The sequence below is a fragment of the Mustelus asterias genome, chromosome 16 (assembly GCF_964213995.1).
Source record: "Mustelus asterias chromosome 16, sMusAst1.hap1.1, whole genome shotgun sequence".
Classification (NCBI taxonomy): domain Eukaryota; kingdom Metazoa; phylum Chordata; class Chondrichthyes; order Carcharhiniformes; family Triakidae; genus Mustelus; species Mustelus asterias.
Genome location: NC_135816.1, coordinates 28,341,088 through 28,361,481, shown reverse-complemented (window position 1 = coordinate 28,361,481; position 20,394 = coordinate 28,341,088). Strand labels below are relative to the sequence as shown.

The 20,394-nt window shown below is 43.7% G+C and overlaps 1 protein-coding gene across 1 annotated transcript in view; it reads right to left on the bottom strand.

The window, feature by feature from the left end:
- Positions 1-20,394, bottom strand: part of LOC144505068 (organic cation/carnitine transporter 2-like) — a 38,738-nt gene that overhangs the window by 6,058 nt on the left and 12,286 nt on the right. The window contains exons 3-8 of the mRNA XM_078230816.1: positions 18,376-18,530; positions 16,664-16,835; positions 11,425-11,551; positions 4,638-4,738; positions 3,330-3,544; positions 278-460 (exon numbers count right to left, since the gene is read on the bottom strand). Coding sequence (XP_078086942.1) covers positions 278-460; positions 3,330-3,544; positions 4,638-4,738; positions 11,425-11,551; positions 16,664-16,835; positions 18,376-18,530 — 953 coding nt within the window. The remainder of the gene's footprint in view (positions 1-277; positions 461-3,329; positions 3,545-4,637; positions 4,739-11,424; positions 11,552-16,663; positions 16,836-18,375; positions 18,531-20,394) is intronic.

The following is a 20,394-nucleotide window of genomic DNA, read 5'->3' as shown; positions in this document are numbered from 1 at the left end:
CTGGTTCTCCTTGGCCAACTCTACTAGTTACATCCTCAAAGAATTTCAATAGATTCGTCAAGCATGATTCCCCTTTTGTAAATCCATGCTGACTTTGTCTGATTATACCACTGCCTTCCAAATGCTGAGTCATGAAAAGAAAAAATACTTTTCACCGTACCCAAACACTAAATCAAATCAAATCAAAGCATGAATGGTGTGGATTTAAGAATGGTCTGTGGGTATCAGGTCAGTGCAAGAATTCTATCTCCTTGTAGAACTTAAACCAATAACTTACCAAGATAAAAAATGTAAGGTGAGAGGATGCTGCCCAGCCTGGAGGCTGTTGTGCTAATTCCGACACCCATGTTTCTTACTGTGGTCGCATACAGCTCAGCACAATAGATATAAATGATGGAGTAGGCACTTGAAATCCCAAATTTTCCAATCATCACCAGCACAGTGGAAAGTACTGAAAGGGCTAGAAAAAATACATGTACCAGTAAACATGGTGGAAGGTCCATTGGTTTACAAGTGCCTGGCTGTATAATCCTGTCACACACGCAACATCTCAGCTGATTTTTCAAATGCGTCCATCTAACAGGAACCCCCCATCAACTAGTAGTACATATTGTAAATTGATAATGATGCTCCCCATCAATCAAAATTAATGGACAGAAACACATAATCCGCATTTTCCAATGATGTATTACTCATGGATGGGATTCAACACTGAAGGCAGACATTGATTAAGCAGAATGTTGGTGTTAAAATAATTGGGCTGATACAAGTGATGTGCATTGAATACAGGCATCTCATCCATTTTGGTCACTGTTTCAAAAACAACAAAAAACAACTTACATTGATAAACACTTTCTAAGGAGAAAGCCTCAAGCTCCTTGACCGAGACATTTTTAAAAATTGACACGGAGCTGAGGAAAAAGTGATTCAGAAGCGTGACATTACAGCGGGTCAAAGATGCAGGTTTTAAGGAGGGTATTAGCAAAGGATTCAGAGAGGAATTGTCGGAATGTTAGGCCTCAGTTGCTGAATACGTAGCCATCATTGGTAGACTGAAGAGGTTGTGGTAAGGTGAAAGGTGATCTTTTGGAGCAGGGGATGGTCATAGCATTAGGGAAGGATGAACGATAGAGGGATTCAATGTCAAAGATGAAATTTTTAATTGTGAGACATTGGAGACCGCAGGCTGAGTGAGGTGATAGATGAATGAGCACTGGTTTGGAATAGCATTTAAACAGTAAAGTTCTGGATGAGCTCAAGCTCAAAGTGAGGAGGGGACTGAACAAAGAACAAAGAACAAAGAACAATACAGCACAGGAACAGGCCCTTCGGCCCTCCAAGCCCGCGCCGCTCCCCGGTCCAGGATTGAATCCTGAATCCAGGATCCCCGCCCAATTTTCCAGCCTATCTACATACCAATATCCTATCCACCGAGCTGTCCCTCACAGCTACGATGCTTTGTTCATTACAACCTATTAACTTACCCCCACCCCCCCATTCCAGACCATGTGATCTCCAGGGAGAGGCGAAAACCCAGAGTGAAAAACCCCAGGGCCAATATGGGGAAAAAAAATCTGGGAAATTCCTCTCCGACCCCCTGAGGCGATCGAAACGAGTCCAGGAGATCACAATGGCCCAGATCGGAAAATGCTTCCCAACCCTAGTCATTTCCACTTCCACGAACACCATATGAATTCCCTGCCCCCGAGACAGGTTCCCAACTATCCGCAGTCTCACTCTGTACTGGCACCAGCAAGATGATCGTAGAATGAAGCCTTGAAACGAGAAACCAGGAACAATTAGCCCGCGCCGCTCCCTGGTCCAAACTAGACCACTCTTTTGTATCCCTCCATTCCCACTCCGTTCATATAGCTGTCTAGATAAGTCTTAAACGTTCCCAGTGTGTCCGCCTCCACCACCTTGCCCGGCAACACATTCCAGGCCCCCACGACCCTCTGTGTGAAATATGTCCTTCTGATATCTGTGTTAAACCTCCCCCCCTTCACCTTGAACCTATGACCCCTCGTGAACGTCACCACCGACCCGGGGAAAAGCTTCCCACCGTTCACCCTATCTATGCCTTTCATAATTTTATACACCTCTATTAAGTCTCCCCTCATCCTCCGTCTTTCCAAGGAGAACAACCCCAATTTCCCCAATCTCTCCTCATAACCAAGCCCCTCCATACCAGGCAACATCCTGGTAAACCTCCTCTGTACTCTCTCCAAAGCCTCCACGTCCTTCTGGTAGTGTGGCGACCAGAACTGGACGCAGTATTCCAAATGCGGCCGAACCAACGTTCTATACATCTGCAACATCAGACCCCAACTTTTATACTCTATGCCCCGTCCTATAAAGGCAAGCATGCCATATGCCTTCTTCACCACCTTCTCCACCTGTGACGTCACCTTCAAAGATCTGTGGACTTGCACACCCAATGTGTGGGCTGGACTGGATAATAGTGCAGTAATCATGTTTGAATGAAGGTTTCAGCAACAAAAGAACTGAGATTGGGACAGAGATGGGCTCAGTCATCATGGTGAAAGGAACTGAACCTTTATGATGAAGAGATTATGCGAGTAGATATTCACCTCAAAGCTAAAAATAGGAAATAAAAGTGTTGAGAACCGGTTGGAAGTTTGACCAAAAAGGGTAATCTGGACTCGAAATGCCAGCTCTTTCCTCTCCTTACAGATGCTGTCAGACCTGCTGAGATTTTCCAGCATTTTCTCTTTTGGTTTCAGATTCCAGCATCTGCAGTAATTTGTTTTTCTCCCCAGAACATTCGCTGAGTTTCTGGGTTAAATGTCTAGGGATAATACCATGAGGGATCCTGTGCATGCATAGCCCTGTTTGCTTCAGTCTATGCAAAGACTTCATTTTAAGATATATCTGTCTATGCACAATTACATTTAAGTTCGGTTCAATAAAAGAAAACCATTTTAAAACTCATACTAGTGCTGTCCCCTTGTCTATTCAAACGAATGAATGGACCCAACGTGCCACTGGGTCATCGCCTCCCAGAGTTCTGTATAACTCTGGGTGAGAAGATGGTTAGACATGTCAGCTCATCTGCAAATATACGTATTGAGTGTAGTATGAGGTTACACAACTGGACTAGGCTTTCACATTCACCAGTTTCCCTCCCTCACTCTTCTCCTCCCAGCATCTCATCCTTACAACACAGCTAAGATCAGTGAAACTGCGCTGGGTTTTCACAGTGTGAAGAACAGCGTGCTAGAACGCTAAAATCTCTGAAATGCAGCATGCAGATAAAATATTCAACCAAACCAGATTATGATCATTTTAGTTGCACTGTAAAAACTTACTTGAAGGTATGAGCTGGGTGAAGAAAAGGACAATTCCAGCAAGGGAAATTGAACCTGAGAGGCTGAACCTTCGGGAAAGCCTCTGCAGGAAAAACCATGTTACTACGTAAGCTGGGACTTCAATGGCAGCAGAGAAGAAGCAGTTCAGATAATCATCGCCATAGAGGTTGGGTGTGTTCAAAGACAAGCCAAAATATACGCTTGATAGAATCATCCTGTTAACAAATAAGTAAAACCCTCTCATAAAGTGTTTTTAAACTTTCCTCCCCCAATACCTCTTCCATATAGTTCTATTCGGACTTTCTTGCTCTCTCACTTGATCTACCTAGCATTTTCCCCCAAAGGGTGTTGGGAGGTAGCGGGGGGTAGTTTGCAGACAGCAGATCTGCTTTCCATACTTTGCATTAATGCAAATGTTAAAATGTGGACATTCCCTACAACTAACTTGCCCTTTAAATGTACTGATTGAAAGACTAAATAATAGCTGGTTGGGGAGGGCATGGAGCCAACATGCTCCACGTGGACCTGCTCTGCAGCCATAAAGCACTGTGGGCAGACTAACAGGGGCCACATGGGACTTTCACCCTTCATTGGGGAGGAGATCTTGACCTCGACCAGTCCCAGAGCACCAGGAAAGCATCAGTGCCAGGACTGCAGAAGAAGAGGAAAACCAAGGCCCAATTCTCCCCAGAGCAGGTAAGTCCAGGGTCTTGGGCTGGGAGGGTTTCTCACAGTGGAGGAATTTCACAGTAACTTTATTGCAGTGTTAATGTAAGCCGTACTTGTGACGAATATATAAACTTTAAACTTTAACATTTTTATCATTGCTGAATCTGCCACTATCAACATCCTGGGGGGTGACCATTGACCAGAAATTGAACTGGACTAGCCAAATAAATATTGTGGCTACAGGAACTGGTCAAAGGCTTGCAATAATGCAGCAAGTAACTCGCCTCCTGACTCCCCAAAGCCTGTCCACCAGGCACAAGTTAGGAGTGTAATGAAACGCACTCCACTTGCCAAAATGGCTGCAGCTCCAACAACACTCAAGAAGCTTGACACCATCCAGGGCAAAGCAGCTCGCCTGAAGGAGAACATTTTTGCAGGGCACGGGGAAAGAGCAGGGGAGTGGGACTAATTGGACTGGAATTCTACCACCTCGCCAACCACAGGATTGGAGCGGACAAGGAGCAGACAACGGAGATGTCTGTTGAGCAAGGCCATAAAATCCCACCCATGGTGCAGAGTCGATGGGATGAATGGCCAACTTCTGTGATATATTATCCTATGATTCGAGGAAGTACTCACCACACTAGAAAATTTGTGATAGTGATGGCTCGGATTTTACTGGCTTTAACCAAGTGAATAATGGAATGAGATTGTTTACTTTTAGCCTTCATATCTTCAAGCTGGAAGGAAAACAGAGAGGAGTCAGTGTTATCACGGATTATTATCCATTTTATTATCGATTATAATGAGTTCAAGTTGGGGATGGTTGATGCAAAAAACCTATTTGAAAAAAATGCAGAATAAGCTCTCACATTTGAAGTAGCCTTTCTTTCCTCCCCTTGTCACCTATTATTCAGATTCTGCAAATCCTGTGGATGAGAAAAGTGGGGCTCAGTAGAAACATAATAAAACCCACATTTTATTTATTACCATTCATGATACTGGCTCAATTCTCAAAGATAATTATTATTCACATTGTATCATTCGAAATCTATATCGGATGAGATGAAATGTTTTTCTGGTTTAGAAACATAGAAACATAGAAAAACTACAGCACAATACAGGCCCTTCAGCCCACAAAGTTGTGCCGAACATGTCCCTACCTTAGCGATTACTAGGCTTACCTGTAACCCTCTATCTTACTAAGTTCCATGTACTTATCTAAAAGTCTCTTGAAAGACTCTATCGAATCCGCCTCCACCACCGTTGCTGGCAGCCCATTCCACGCACCCACCACCCTCTGAGTGAAAAGCTTACCCCTGACATCTCCTCTGTACCTACTCCCCAGCACCTCAAACCTGTGTCCTCTTGTGGCAACCATTTCAGCCCTGGGAAAAAGCCTCTGACTATCCACTTGATCAATACCTCTCAACATCTTATACACCTCCATCAGGTCACCCCTCATCCTTCGTCTCTCCAAAGAGAAAAAGCCGAGCTCACTCAACCTATCCTCATAAGGCATGCTCCCCAACCCAGGCAACATCCTTGTAAATCTCCTCTGTACCCTTTCTATGGCTTCCACATCCTTCCGGTAATGAGGCGACCAGAACTGAGCACAGTACTCCAAGTGTTAGGGTTATACCGACCTGGAAGCAGTACCAACAAGAAGGAAGTTAAGACCAGATGCAGTGTGGTCAGATGAAAGAGGCTGCAGAGGTACACGCTATAAGATTGGCCTTATCAACAATCTTGTAAATAGGGCTTGAGCCATTTGCTCACCACGCAAGCTTGGTGGTGAAATGGGGCATATCAAAGGGATTCTACGAGATAGATCATTTTTGCGCTGTACACAAGCTCATGAATGCACCTGAGGCTATCACATTTGGCTCTGAAAAGTGTTGCCATCAAGCCAAAGAATGTTCTGCCTGTTGCACAAATGAATAATGTAATATGAATTTCAGTACCAGTGTGATGCTATGTAGGTAATCTACCTATATAAATTACATATAAGCGAGCCCTCGAATGCCACACAAGTTTTCACTATCGCCCACCTTAACTATCTTTTCATCAGCATGTACATTATTCTTTTAAAGTAAAAATAAAGTTTATTTATTAGTCACAAGTAGGCCTACATTCACACTGCAGTGAATTTACTGGGAAAATCCCCGAGTCGCCACACTCCGGCGCCTGTTCAGGTACACTGAGGGAGAATTTAGCATGGCCAGTTCACCAAACCTTTGGACTGTGGGAGGAAACCGGAGCACCCGGAGGAAACCCACACAGACACAGGGAGAATGTGCAAACTCCACCCAGTCACCCAAGCCGGGAACTGAACCCGGGTCCCTGGCACTGTGAGGCAGCAGTGCTAACCATTGTGTTACCATGCCACCCTTCTGTGTGCTCTTCTGTTATCTGCCTGAATTTACAGTGGAACAATGCGAGAATCCCATGGAATTTCAGGGCCCCTACATAGAAACGTATGGAATACCACTCATCGCATTTGTCCAATACTGTTATCCCTTCCCCCTCTCTTGTTTTAGGTTTTAACCATTTCATTATTCACACGCTCAAATTCCCTTTAACTCCTTGGGCAGAATTTTCCCGTCAAGCCCACCCGCCACAGGAATCGTAGTGGGAAAGACACAGACCACGCAAAGGTCTGTTGATCTTGGGTGGGATTTTCCAACCTTTGGGTGAACACAGCCGGAAAAACCAGCCCCCATGTCCTTTTTTTGCCAGAAGCATCTCACATAGCACTTGCTACCATAATAAATATTTTTAGGAAATGACATAAGCTGCATCTGCAGTATTTCATTCAGCCAAGTATAACTGATCTTTTAGCAATCCACTCAAACTGATGATTGTGATTCCAAAAGAGGAAATGCTGGAAAATCTCAGCAGGTCTGGCAGTATCTGTAAGGAGAGAAAAGAGCTGCCGTTTCGAGTCCAGATGACCCTTTGTCAAAAGGGACCCTTTGTCAATCTAGACTCGAAATGTCAGCTCTTTTCTCTCCTTACAGATGCTGCCAGACCCGCTGAGATTATCCAGCATTTTCTCTTTTGGTTTCAGATTCCAGCATCCGCAGTAATTTGCTTTTATTGTGGTTCATCGAATGTTGTTGTGTTTTCCAGTGCTTATATTTCATCCTGCACCAGTGACTGTAGGGCCTGAGTTTTTAGAATGGAGGTGACTCATCCCCATCAGCTTCAGCAGCCCCAATGTCATATACTGCTCTAACGAGCATTGATTGACTATAGTCAGGACCTCCATCCCTCACTCAGTATAGAACAGCAACAGCAATGCAGTGGCCAGAAGAAGGGGACAAGGGAACTGGAGGACTGCAGGGGTCCCTGCAGGAAAGTTTAATTTTGATACTTATTTATAATTAGTTTATAGCGGTTGTTAGTCAAATAATCAAAGTACATCAATGAAACATGATTTTGTGCTGAATTCTGAGACACTAGCTCATCACATGACTTGGTCTGTGTCAGCATGACACTCAGACTTGGGAGGGGGAAGAAACATATGCTGATACAAAGAACAAAGAACAATACAGCACAGGAACAGGCCCTTTGGCCCTCCAAGCCCGCGCCGCTCCCTGGTCCAAACTAGACCATTCTTTTGTATCCCTCCATTCCCACTCCGTTCATGCGGCTATCTAGATAAGTCTTAAATGTTCCCAGTGTGTCCGCCTCCACCACCTTGCCCGGCAGCGCATTCCAGGCCCCCACCACCCTCTGTGTAAAATACGTCCTTCTGATATCCGTGTTAAACCTCCCCCCCCTCACCTTGAACCTATGACCCCTCGTGAACGTCACCACTGACCTGGGAAAAAGCTTCCCACAGTTCACCCTATCTATGCCTTTCATAATTTTATACACCTCTATTAGGTCACCCCTCTTCCTCCGTCTTTCCAGTGAGAACAACCCCAGTTTACCCAATCTCTCCTCATAACTAAGCCCTTCCATACCAGGCAACATCCTGGTAAACCTCCTCTGCACTCTCTCTAAAGCCTCCACGTCCTTCTGGTAGTGTGGCGACCAGAACTGGGCGCGGTATTCCAAATGCGGCCGAACCAACGTTCTATACAACTGCAACATCAGACCCCAATGATGCAAGACATCAAGGTTGAACAACTGCAGATGGAGAACCAACCACCTCCCTAGCAATTAAAATTTAGCAGCTTCATTCTCTAACTTCAAAGACCTACTGTGCAAAAAAACAAGTGTTAAAACATTCAGCCTTGTGCATTTAAGGCTGAAATGCCCAGTTTAACTCTGGGCCAGAATTTTCTGGCCATTCACACCCCACTGCCTTTTGGCTAAGATCAAGTGTATGATCAAAGCCAAGGGCTCGGATTTCGCAAGGAGCTATCGAGTTTCGATGGGGATTGTGGATTGAAGAAGCAGGCGTCAGACGACCGGCAGACGACCGTCCGCAACACTTGAGCTCTGCTGCTACTGGTGGATCTTTATGCTGGTTTCAAGCCTCTGGCTTGGACCTAACTCCAGTACAGTAAGACTCAGTGTTTTCGAGCTATGGCTGCAGCTGCTCTGAAAGCTACAGGCCAAAGGCAGCCCAACACCATCCCAAACTGTCATCCTACTGCCAGCCTAAAAATTGAGGCCCAGTGGGAAATGTCCCAGGCAATGGAAAGGGCCATGGACAAGTTTCCCAATGGAACTCTGTCTGGCCCATCAAAACATCTCTGTGATCTTGGGTTGGAGGGAACCCAGAGGGAATCTGATCCATGCAATTTTACGCGTCCCATCTCCCCCACCTCTCAGAACCCACCAGTGGGGGTGGGAATTGGAGAGGGGTGGTGGGGGTCGGGGGAGGGGGGGGCGGGGATGGGTAATGTGGTGGGGGTGGGGGGGTGGGGGGCGATCCTATGAGGCGATCAGGTAAAATTCTGGCCTATTAGTTCACTAACAACTGAACTGACTGGCCTAAAATAACCTGTATTGCCTCTGACGTCCTTTTGAAAGAGGTAACAAATTTGCAATTTTATTCTGAATTATGTAGAACTATAAAGGGTGACCTTTTAATACTCTCCACCAACAGGAATGGGAAGGGCAGATAGTTATATTTATAGAATCCCTACACTACAGAAGAGGCCATTTGGCCCATCAAGTCTACACTGACTCTCTGACAGAGTATCTTACCCAGCCCCTCTCCCCTGCCCTATCCCTGTAACCCCACATATTTACTGTGGCGAATCCACCTAACCTGCACATCTTTGGACAAAGAGGCAATTTAGCATGGCCAGTCCACCTAATCTAAACATCTGCGGGAGGAAACTGGAGCAAACCCACGCAGACACGGGGAGAATGTGCAAATTCCGCACAGACAGTGACCCAAGGCCGGAATTGAACCTGGTCCCTGGTGCTGTGAGGAAGCAGTACTATCCACACTGTGCCACCGTGCCATTCCATTAATATTGGATGTTATTTTGGGGTAGAACAATTACTCGAGACTCCCCGAAGAATAATCCTGGCCTCAACACCATCTTACTCATCTTTCTTACTGAGATAAGATTTCCTTTCTTCAGAAGGTTGTTCCTTGGAATCCCCTGTGCAGGATGACATGTCTTATTTTAGATAAGGTTGGATCTTTTGGAGCCCAGACTTTGATCTGCCTTGTTGACAATGGCAAAGTCTCCAAGATATTCAGGGTCGTCCTGACCTCATCCAATGCAGGTAAGGAGCCCGGCTTGTGGGCAATGGGTGGTGACTCAGTGCATCATTAGCTATCTGGGTTTCAAGGTGGTGTCCTAGAAGATACTCATAGGCCGTCAATAACAAGGCCCAGCTCTGGGTCTAAATGGAGGCGATAGGCGGGATCATCTTGTCTTCTTGTCAATGTAGATCTTGGCCTTGGCTCTGAATATTTTCCCAATCCTTCATGGAAATTGCCAGGATATCTGCTAACAATGTCATACAGTCCCCCCACTTCTAGCCTGAAGATCTCCAAACAGTTCAGCCGGATCTGCTGGACACAATCTCTCCCCATAAGACTTGGTCTGCAGACTCAGACAAACATGAGTGGGAGACAAACTGATTGCCGACTGTAAGTTATTGGGACCATTGCCTTTTATGCATAAAGGTTTCCCCATGTAGATGGCTAGCCTGGCCTTCGTATCTTCCAGCCTCAGGAGTTCGGTGCCAGATTGGAGATGCTCATATATTTGTTGTCAATAACAGAGGCTGCAACTCCCATGTCCACCTCCATCTTCAAGGGATAGTCATTCAGTAATTCTACCATTATTGGGGCAACTTTTATTGTAATGATATGATTCAGTTGTCATATCTCTGACTATGAAGAACAGGATACCTGTATGGTATGGAAGGTATGGCCTCAGCCTTTTTTACCAGGCAGTACGTATTTTGTCTGTTCCTGAAACGTCGCCTCGGCTGTGTCCTTTGACAGTGCTTGCAATAATCCATTACCTGGCAATTTCACATTTCAGGAGTATGTTCTCTAATATTCTTGAGGGCTACAATCCTCTCCTTGACTGACAGGTCTCTTTTAGGGCTCCTTTGTTGCCCTTTAACACCTGGTTTATACAAGCACTCTCCATTGGGGACTGATTACATGGGGTCCCTCCCCCTAGTTGGAAGACATTGCTGCCTGATTCTCCTTATAGTTCCTGAGCCCCTTTTTCTGCATTCTCAAGTGATAAATGTACTTCAATGCCTTATTTTAAATCCAAATTGGGTTCTGTCAACAGCTTCTTTTGGGTGGTTCGGTCATTTGTGCCACATACTAATCTGTTTCGCAATGTTTCATTAAGAGGTCGTCCAAAATCGCAATATTCGACCAATTTCTGCAACTTAGCCAAGAACTCAGTGACACGTTTCCCAGGAGTTCTCCCAACCATGTTGAAGCGGGATCTCTGGAGGATTAAAGGAAGCGTTGGGTCGTAGTGTTTTTTAAAATCAGATCTACCAGATCATGAAACGTTTTTGAGTCTAGGGCATTCAGATAGGTTAGACTTTTTATCACACTGAATGTTGGGCCCCTTATACTGTCAACAATATCATCTTTTGTTTTTCGTCTCCTTCAATGTTGTTAGCATGGAAGTAATGCATGCATTCAACTGGGCTCAGTCTTCACTCCGGTGTTACAGGGTTCAATTTCCCAAAAAGAGGCATAATGGTTTTTTTCTGACCGGAGAAGATCCTTGACTTATGGAGGTTCTTTTTGGAGGAGGAAGATGACAAAAAACATTTTCCTCATCGCCAATGTAATAATTCAGCTGAACATTACCAAGCACCGTTTATTGTGTATCAAGAAAGAGACCACTCCTGTGGTCAACAAAACTGGTCCAGATGAAGGATGGGAAAATTGGTAATTAAATAGCAGACCTATATTAAAGGGCTGAAAGATCACATGGGAAATAAATACAATATTGTGTGCCAGTACCTCACAATCATTGAATAGCACCGCTGGTGGAGTGACACCATTTTTCTTTGCAATGTGTCGGAGTATTGCTTCAGCCTCCTGTACCCTTCCCTTTAACATCAGCCAGCGTGGAGATTCAGGAATAAACCTGGGATTTAAAGTATTTTATTTTAAATAATGAGGACTGAAGACACAAAAAGTAACTAATAATATTTAAATACTTCTTAATGGCAAATCTTGACATCTAATTAATTCAAAGAAGTGGTTTCGGAAATGGCAATTAATGGAATAAAAATTCAGTGTGTTGTGTAAGAAATCTTTCTCTCCAGATTTTTCATTCAACTGATGCTTCATAGAGTGTGGTGATGAAGACAAAGATCTATCCCAATTTATTACTTTTCTTTAGGTCTCCATTCACTAAACACCATAGGTGGGATTTTATGGCCTTGCTCTCCTGAAACTGTAAAATCCCGCCCAAGGTCAACGGACCTTTCCATGGTCTGCCCCTTGCCTGCTACAATTCCCGTGGCAGTTGGGATGGTAAAATTCCAGCCTATATCAGGGTAAGTCCAAAATGGAGTCCAAAATGAGTCCATTTACTGATGGCAAGACGGTGCAGGCATTTCTGTCAAATTCCATTAGTTTAGTGGAAGGAAAATTAGGTACATTCTGTTACAAACATGCAACCCTCCCTGGCAGATTTCCCTTTCTGCACCCTGTATAGGCAATGTCCAATATCCATGCAGTAATGATGAAAATCTATCCCACTGGTTTTAAAACAAGCTCGTGAGGGCAATAAACATTATAGCTAACTGGGAGGAGAGCCGCACATTTCTTTTTGTTTGAACTGGTCTAGTTAATACTTTCAAACCATGTTAAAAGTCAGTGCAGTTTTAAAAAAAAGATTGCCTCATGGGATCTGGGCATAGCTGGCATGGCCAAAAATTATTGCCCATCCTTAATTGACCTTGAAAAGAAAGCAGTGAGCCACCTTCTTCAACTGCTGCATTCCATGTGGTGTAGGTATATGTACATGTTGTTAGGGGAGAGGAGTTTCAGGGTTGTGACCCAGTGATGGTGAAGACATTTTGTGTAATGTATCGTAAACCAATGTATCTCTGCAGTGTGTCACGTGATTATGTGGTGACATCACCTGAAGCATTTTGGAGATTTTCTCTTGTTTCCATCTTGGACTGCAAGCAAGCAAGGCCTATCTAATGAAGTTCTACTAACTGGCTAAGTAACCCACTGTGTAGCAACCTTTTCATTACTGTTAAAGTGAGCTGACCACTTTAGTACACCACAGTAAAAGATAAAATTGACAATGAGGATGTTTTTCCAGCAAAAAACAGTCAGAAGAAACAATTCAGACTTGGACCTTGGGTCAAGGAGACCATTCCAGCATTGGTTGAAGTGCGATAAATCTGACTGTTGTAAAAAGGGTTTTCAGCCTTTCCCAAAGGTGAACTTTAATTCTTAATTTTTTTCACCCTGGGAATACTGCAACTTAATAACTGGTGACTGCAATGGTGGGAAAAAGTGGCCATGATGTGGAGATGCTGGCGTTGGACTGGGGCAAACACCAGGTTAAAGTCCAACAGGTTTATTTCATAGAAATCATAGAAATCATAGAAACCCTACAGTACAGAAAGAGGTCATTCGGCCCATCGAGTCTGCACCGACCACAATCCCGCCCAGGCCCTACCCCCATATCCCTACATATTTACCCACTAATCCCTCTAACCTACACATTTCAGGACACTAAGGGCAATTTTTAGCATGGCCAATCAACCTAACCCGCACATCTTTGGACTTGGCATGTCTTTATATGCCCTGTTTGCTGTTTATGAGCAGATCTCCCACTCACCTGACGAAGGAGCAGCGCTCCGAAAGCTAGTGGCGTTTGCTACCAAATAAACCTGTTGGACTTTAACCTGGTGTTGTTAGACTCCTTACTGTGGAAAAAGTGGCACCATGGAACTATTTGATGAGAATGCAAACTCATGGCGTACCTATGAAGAGAGATTTCAATATTAACTTGCTGCAAACAGGATATCAGACAAAATTAAGGAGCAACTCTCTTGAGTGTAATAGGGCATAAAACCTTCACTCTATTACAAAGTCTTGTCAATCCTGCCAATGCCTTTTACAGAAATGTACGAGGAATTGACTGAGACCCTTGAAGAATACTTCTTGCCCAAGCATTTAATCGTAGCGGAGAGATTCAGATTTCATTTACGGAGCCAAGCAGAAGGTGAAAATATTCCACAATTTGTAGCTGTACAATGGAAACTAGTGAAAAGTTGTGAGTTTGGCGCAACCTGAAGATACTCTACCAGACAGACATGTTTGTGGATTTCCGAAATGAAGCAATTCAAAGACACCAAAGTTCTTTAACACTAAAACTTGCTGTTGAGATTGCAGTGTCCATGGAACTGGCCATTAAAGAAGCTTCTTAAATTAAGGCTGATGGCAAAATACACAAGTTGAATGCTGAGAAACGAACATCTCTCCACATAGAAACATGCCATAGGTGTGCCCAAGTCGGGAATTCTCCAAAGGACTGTTGGTATCGAGAAAACAAACGTCATCATTGTGGCAAGAAAGGACATGTAACAAAGGTGTGTTTGACCAAACAGAATTCTCAAACCTCGAGGAAGGGTTAATGCAAGGATGCACCCAAATCGGCACAAGAATTCTATAGAATAACCAAAGATAATGAAGATTCCAAGGAAGACACAATGTCTACGGAGATTGAAGAACTTAAACCCAGGTGTATTATCGATACAAGGCAAGACACAAGGATTTTGAGTCTATCTGAAACTGAAAGGGATTGAAATTTAAATGGAAGTAGATACGAGAACTGCTGAATCTCTTATCTCTGAGAATTTACATCAACAAAAGTTCAAGAACATATCATTAAAGCCATCTAACATAATCCTGAGAATTTACATGGAAGAAGTGGTTCCAGTGAAGGGTTCTATCATGGTGCAAGTTGAAACAAATGGTCAATCTCTAAGATTGCCATTACATGTTGAGAAAGGAAATTTTGCAGCATTTTTCGAAAGAGCATGGTGAAACAAAATCAAACTAAATTGGCAAACAATTAACCAACTGGTTGATGGAAAGAACACATTACAGAAATTCTTAGAAAAATACAAGAAGGTATTTGAAAATACATCAGGGGAAATGACCAGGGTCAAAGCACAACTTAAGATAAAACCTGTCAGCAACCCAAAATGCTTAAAGGCCTTATGTTATCAAGACAAAGGTTGAAACAGAACTTGAAAAATTAATCAAAGATGGAGTGGTTGAGTCGATAATCACATCAGCGAGATACGAACATTTAGTGAAGGGGGAATATCTGGAGAGGGGGGATTGAATAATATTGAAATGTATTTAAATGGATGTAAATCAAGTTCTCACCCATTATGGGCCTGAACCTGATTAAGTCACTGGCGAGGGGTGGTGTAAGTCGGAAATTGCAATCTCACCAGCGAGGTTTGCAGTTTCTGGGCTTCGCCAGATCTTGAGGCCCCGTTGCCAATCTTGTGGACAGAGAGTGCAGGCTCAAGATCACTCCCATGGTATCTCTCCATTTGTGACTGCTTCGCTCTTCCGTGTTCATGAATTCTGCTTAATTACTTTCCTTTTCACTTAACTCTGTTTCTCTTTATCCGCATTCATTTCATAAACATGGTCTAATATTGGGTCAACATATGTAGGAAGAGCTTTTCCGTTACCATTGATCTGTAATTCATTCAACTTGGGACTGTGAAGATTATACAGCCAGATGTTTCTCTCTCCTCCTCCATCGTTATTCCCCTCTCTTTTTACACCTCTGCTATTCTTCCTCTCTACACTAACTTCGCCTCTTTTTCTCTGTCCTCCATTTTGTCTCTCTTTTTTTCTGTGTTTCACTTCTCCATTTCTAATTCTACTTCCTTTACGTTTTCTTAAATCCAATCCTGACTTCTTTTTTTCACTCCTTCACACCTGTTTCTTGTTTTACTCCTTTCATTTATCTTTTTCATTTTCCCTTTCTTCTTTGCTCATTTTGGTCTTGGATCTTTTCACTTCTGATTTTGTTTCTCCATTTCTTCTCCGATGTTTTGAAAATGTATTTTCTCTGCAACAGTTCTAACTTTCATTTTCTGCCACATTTCCACAGCTACGTAGAGAAAATGTTGCAAAGCTGCAAAAAATCTTATCGACTATTTGTGAGTTTCGTTTTAATTTTATGATATTAATACTGTCTTAAAATTACTTTGATTAAAACATTTCACAACAAACATGACAGAAAAAGACATTGAATACAAGCTTGCCAAACATATTTCTGCTTGTTTTGGATACTAGAATCCCTACAGTGCAGAAGGAGGCCATTCGGCCCATTATGTCTGCACCAACTCTTACCCAGGCCCTATCATAATAACCCTACACATTTTACCCTGCTTATTCTCCTAACCTATAAATTTTGAGACACTAAAGGACAATTTGGCATGGCCAATCCACCAAACCTGCACATCTTTGGACTGTGGGAGTAAATCAGAGCACCCAGAGGAAACCCATGCAGACATGGGGAGAATGTGCAAACCCCACATAGACAGTCACCCAAGGCCGAAATTGAATCCAGGTCCCTGGTACTGTGAGGCAGCAGTGTTAATCACTGTGCCACATCTTTGAATGAGAATAATGGCAGGAACGACCACTGCCCAATTCTTGTGGAGACAAAGTCCCTTCCTCACACTGAGGATGCCGTTCATTGTGTTTTGTTGTAACACCACAGTGCTTTTACTTCTTGAGACGACCCATTGAAAGGGAGGTACTTTAATACATTGATCATCCAGAGTCAACCACAGGTCGATGAACTGAATGGATATTGCTGTAACATGCTGACAATCCAAATATCTCTACATGAGTTGCAACTCACTTGAGGTAATGATCACCATCAACATCTGGGCAGGAATCCCATTGTGGAAGCCACCTAGTTTTCAATCCTTTAGTTTAATCTAGAAAAATTGGGCAATTTAAAATGGGCTGGATATCCACTCAATTAGCCTCTAGGAAGTGCAATGAAAATGATCTCTACCCAACTTTAAACCTCTTGTCACAATTAAGGAGATGTCACTCCACATTTTGAATACATTTTCAATGCTGAACTCCATCCTTGCTCTCATTTGTTTTCATCTTCATCGGAATCAGTGGCAGGAGTTAACAGCAATCAAAATTATTACCCACTGAGGTTCTAGATCCTACCTACCACCACAAAGGAATGTACAGCACGCCAATGAGAGACAGGGCCAAAAGCAACATCTGCCAGTTTCGTATGAAATACGCAACCAAAGGGAGGAACATGTATCCAAATGCATAAGAAATGCAAACTCCCAATGTGGAGAAACTAATTCGAATGGATTTCCCAAGAAGTTCTGATCCTGTAAGGAGAGAATAACTAGGTTAAGGCAATTTCCTCATCTATTTCATTGCCAAATCATAGAATCCCTACAGTGCAGAATGAGGCCATTCAGCCCATCGACCCTGCACCAACAACAATTCCACCCAGGCCCTAATCCCCTTAATCACACATATTTACCCTCCTAATCCCCCTGACACTCAGGGGCAATTTTGCATGGTCAATCAACCTAACCCATACATCTTTGGACGGTGGGAATAAATCAGAGCACCCAGAGGAAACTCACGCAGACATGAGGAGAAGATGCAAACTCCACACATATCGTGACCCGAGGCCAGAATTGAACCCGGGTCCCTGGTGCTGTGAGGAAGCAGTGCTAACAACTGTGCTACCATGCCTGCTCTGATGAAGAGGCTCCATCTCTTAATCAGACAGTCACAGCCATCAGATTAGAGATTGACACTGCACCTACTTTGGAGGGGAGAACAGTATTGCAGCAGAGGACTCAGATGTAAACATCGATGGGCTGGCATACCACACAGTGCTGAATGGACATGAACGCCAAATTGCTGGGTGCATTGGCTGGCTATCTAGATAACCTCCTATCACTGACATGAACATTGGAAAATGCAAAGATATGTAAAATGATAGATTAGCGCCTCCAAAAGAGATCCACAGAAATAGTTGGTACCTGTGCCTAAGGATAACAAGAGTAAAATGTTCCAGGGCAAAACAGCCCTGTCAGATAATACATGTGAGATAAAGGCGAAACAATTAAATCGAATCATAGAATCCTACAGTGCAAAAGGAGGCCATTTGGCCCATCAAGTCTTCACCAACCACAATCCCACCCAGGCCCTATCCCCATGCATTTACCCTAGCCAGTCTCCCTGACACTAAGGGGCAATTGAGCATGGCCAATCCACCTAACCTGCACATCTTTGGACTGTGGGAGGAAACCAGAGCATCTGGAGGAAACCCACACAGACACGGGGAGAAAGTGCAAACTCCACACAGACAGTGACCCAAGCCAGGAATTGAACCCGTGTCTCTGGCGCTGTGAGGCAGCAGTGCGAACCACTGTACCCACCGTGCTGCCCTAAATTGAAGGAAAGGTGCAAACAGTAAATATTTGTGATAACTCCAGGTATTTACAAGACAGGGTCAAAGACAGGACCCAGTATGTCTATGTTTCAAGGATTTCCAGGTGTCTGATTTGTAATATTAGGATTCTCCCCATACGCTTGTTCTGTCAAACTGAATTTTCTGAATCTTAGCTGATGCTTTATTTTTTCTGATGTTTTCTGCCATTCAACAATCCTCTGGTTTACACTCCCAGCAGGAACATTCTTGCTGTCTGTCACATTTCAGAACCATTTTGACCAATTTTGCACAGAAATAAATTGGGAAGAGAAAGCTAGCTTTCAAAATTCCCTGGGTCTCCTCCCAGATTTCTGGGCTCCACATGCAATGACCAGAACTAAGTGTCACACTGAGTGACAGAATCAGCAAAGATAGCAAGAAAAGCATTAATAAAAGTATGGAATGGTGTTGATACTTACCAAGAACAAAGGCAGCCACAAAGTTTGAGATCTGTCCAAGACCCATAAGGAAATTCAGAATGCAGAATATTTCCCAGTTTGGAGAGAACACTTGGAGTAGGCCAAATCCAGTCTCTATAGCCATAGTTCCAAACAGAATGATTTTCCTCCCAAACCTGCAAACCAGAAGCAAATAATACTTCACCTAAATCCATTGCACGCCGACTAACATAACTGGAAACTCATGCATCTGGTCATGCACATGCTAAATCATATTTGTACAAAAATGTACATGCAAACTGGTGTACATGCCATACCTATCCTCTGTCAGTTACATAGCAATCAAATATTAAGACAGACGTATCCACTTATGTCTAGATTTACATCGAACCACATAGGAATCAAGAATCTATGATCCCGCTGGCACTCAACTGCCGTGAATTCGAAAATGTGGTCCAAAAGAGTTAGAAATTAGGATACAGAATATGCAAGAGCACGGTCTTATATCTGGGACTGTGCAATGCCTTGTTAGGAGTGTAACCTCTGATTGCTTCGAAACAAAACTATTAGAATAAGGAGGACGTGGGGTTAGGAGTTTCCACAGCTCTAGTCCTGAAAGCAAGAGACCGAAAGCAACAGCATAGCGCCAATGAAGAGGTCCCATTTCTTAATCAGACAGTCACGGCCACCAGGTTAGAGACTGACACTGCACCTACCTTGGAGGGGAGCACAGAACTGGGATCCGACCATGGTGAGTCACTAAGGTAAAAGGATGGTTTGATTGCCAGCTCACCAGTGGGCATGTGGGAAGACATGTATTTCAGCAGAGGATTCAGATGTAAACATTAATGGGCTGGCATACAAGAAAGTGCTGAATAGACATGCACACCAAAGTGCTGGGTGCATTGGCTGATCAGCCAGCTCATCTCCTATCACTGGAATGAATATCGGAAAATGTAGTGATATGTAAAAATGATTAATCAGAGGTTCAAACAGAGACCTGGAAAAAGGTTTGGCATCTTTTTCACCAGAATAAGATCAGCAAAGGTGCATTTGGTGAGATCCTACCGAACAGTGAAGGTGAGAATTACCTGAGAGAGGGAGCTCTAGCTTGCAACCTGAGGGAAAGGATTTGCACGAAACAAAATGCTCAGCATCCCCTTACAAAGCGGTCTGTAACAACTACTGTTTGCATCGACCCAATCCATTGCCAGTCACTTCTTCGATGGGTCTTTCAGCCACTCAGGCAGGCAGGTGTCCTTGGTGTGTCCCAAAGGTTGTTTGTAAAAATTGCATTGTCCCGGATATTGCCATTATTTATTATCTATTCCTAGTTATCCTGAATTACAACTTAACACAACTGAGTGGCTTATTACACCACTTAAGAAGAAAAACTGGTGTCAGTGGAAAACCATACTAGGTAGGAATGGCAGTGTTCCTTCCCTAAAGGGTATTAATGGGGTGGCATGGTGGCACAGTGGTTAGCACTGCTGCCTCACAGCGCCAGGGACCTGGGTTCAATACCCGGCTTGGGTCACCGTCTCTGTGGAGTTTGCATGTTCTCCCCGCGTCTGCATGGGTTTCCTCTGGGTGCTCCGATTTTCTCCCACAGTCTGAAAGATGTGCATTGACTCAAACAGGTGCCAGAGTGTGGTGACTCGGGGAATTTCACAGTAACTTCATTGCAGTGTTAATCTAAGCCTTACTTGTGACTAAAAGACAAACTTTCTTTACTTTAATGCATTAGGCATGTTTTAACAGTAATTTAACAGTTCCATGTTCACTGATACCAGCTTTTTATTCCCATATTTTAAAATCTTATCTCAAACTCCAGCTTGGTGGAATTTGACCTCATGTTCAGTTGAATGATGTCTCCAGAGCCCCTTCGGAGGTTTTGCTGCAAGTTATTGGGCCATTGTAATCAGCATTGCTGAGAACATCAGGATGATGATATATTCCTGCCTTATTCATGTTCTCAACTCCCACCTGAATCTCATTCTACAATCCAGCATGAACTCAAGCAGCAGATGGCGTGACCGT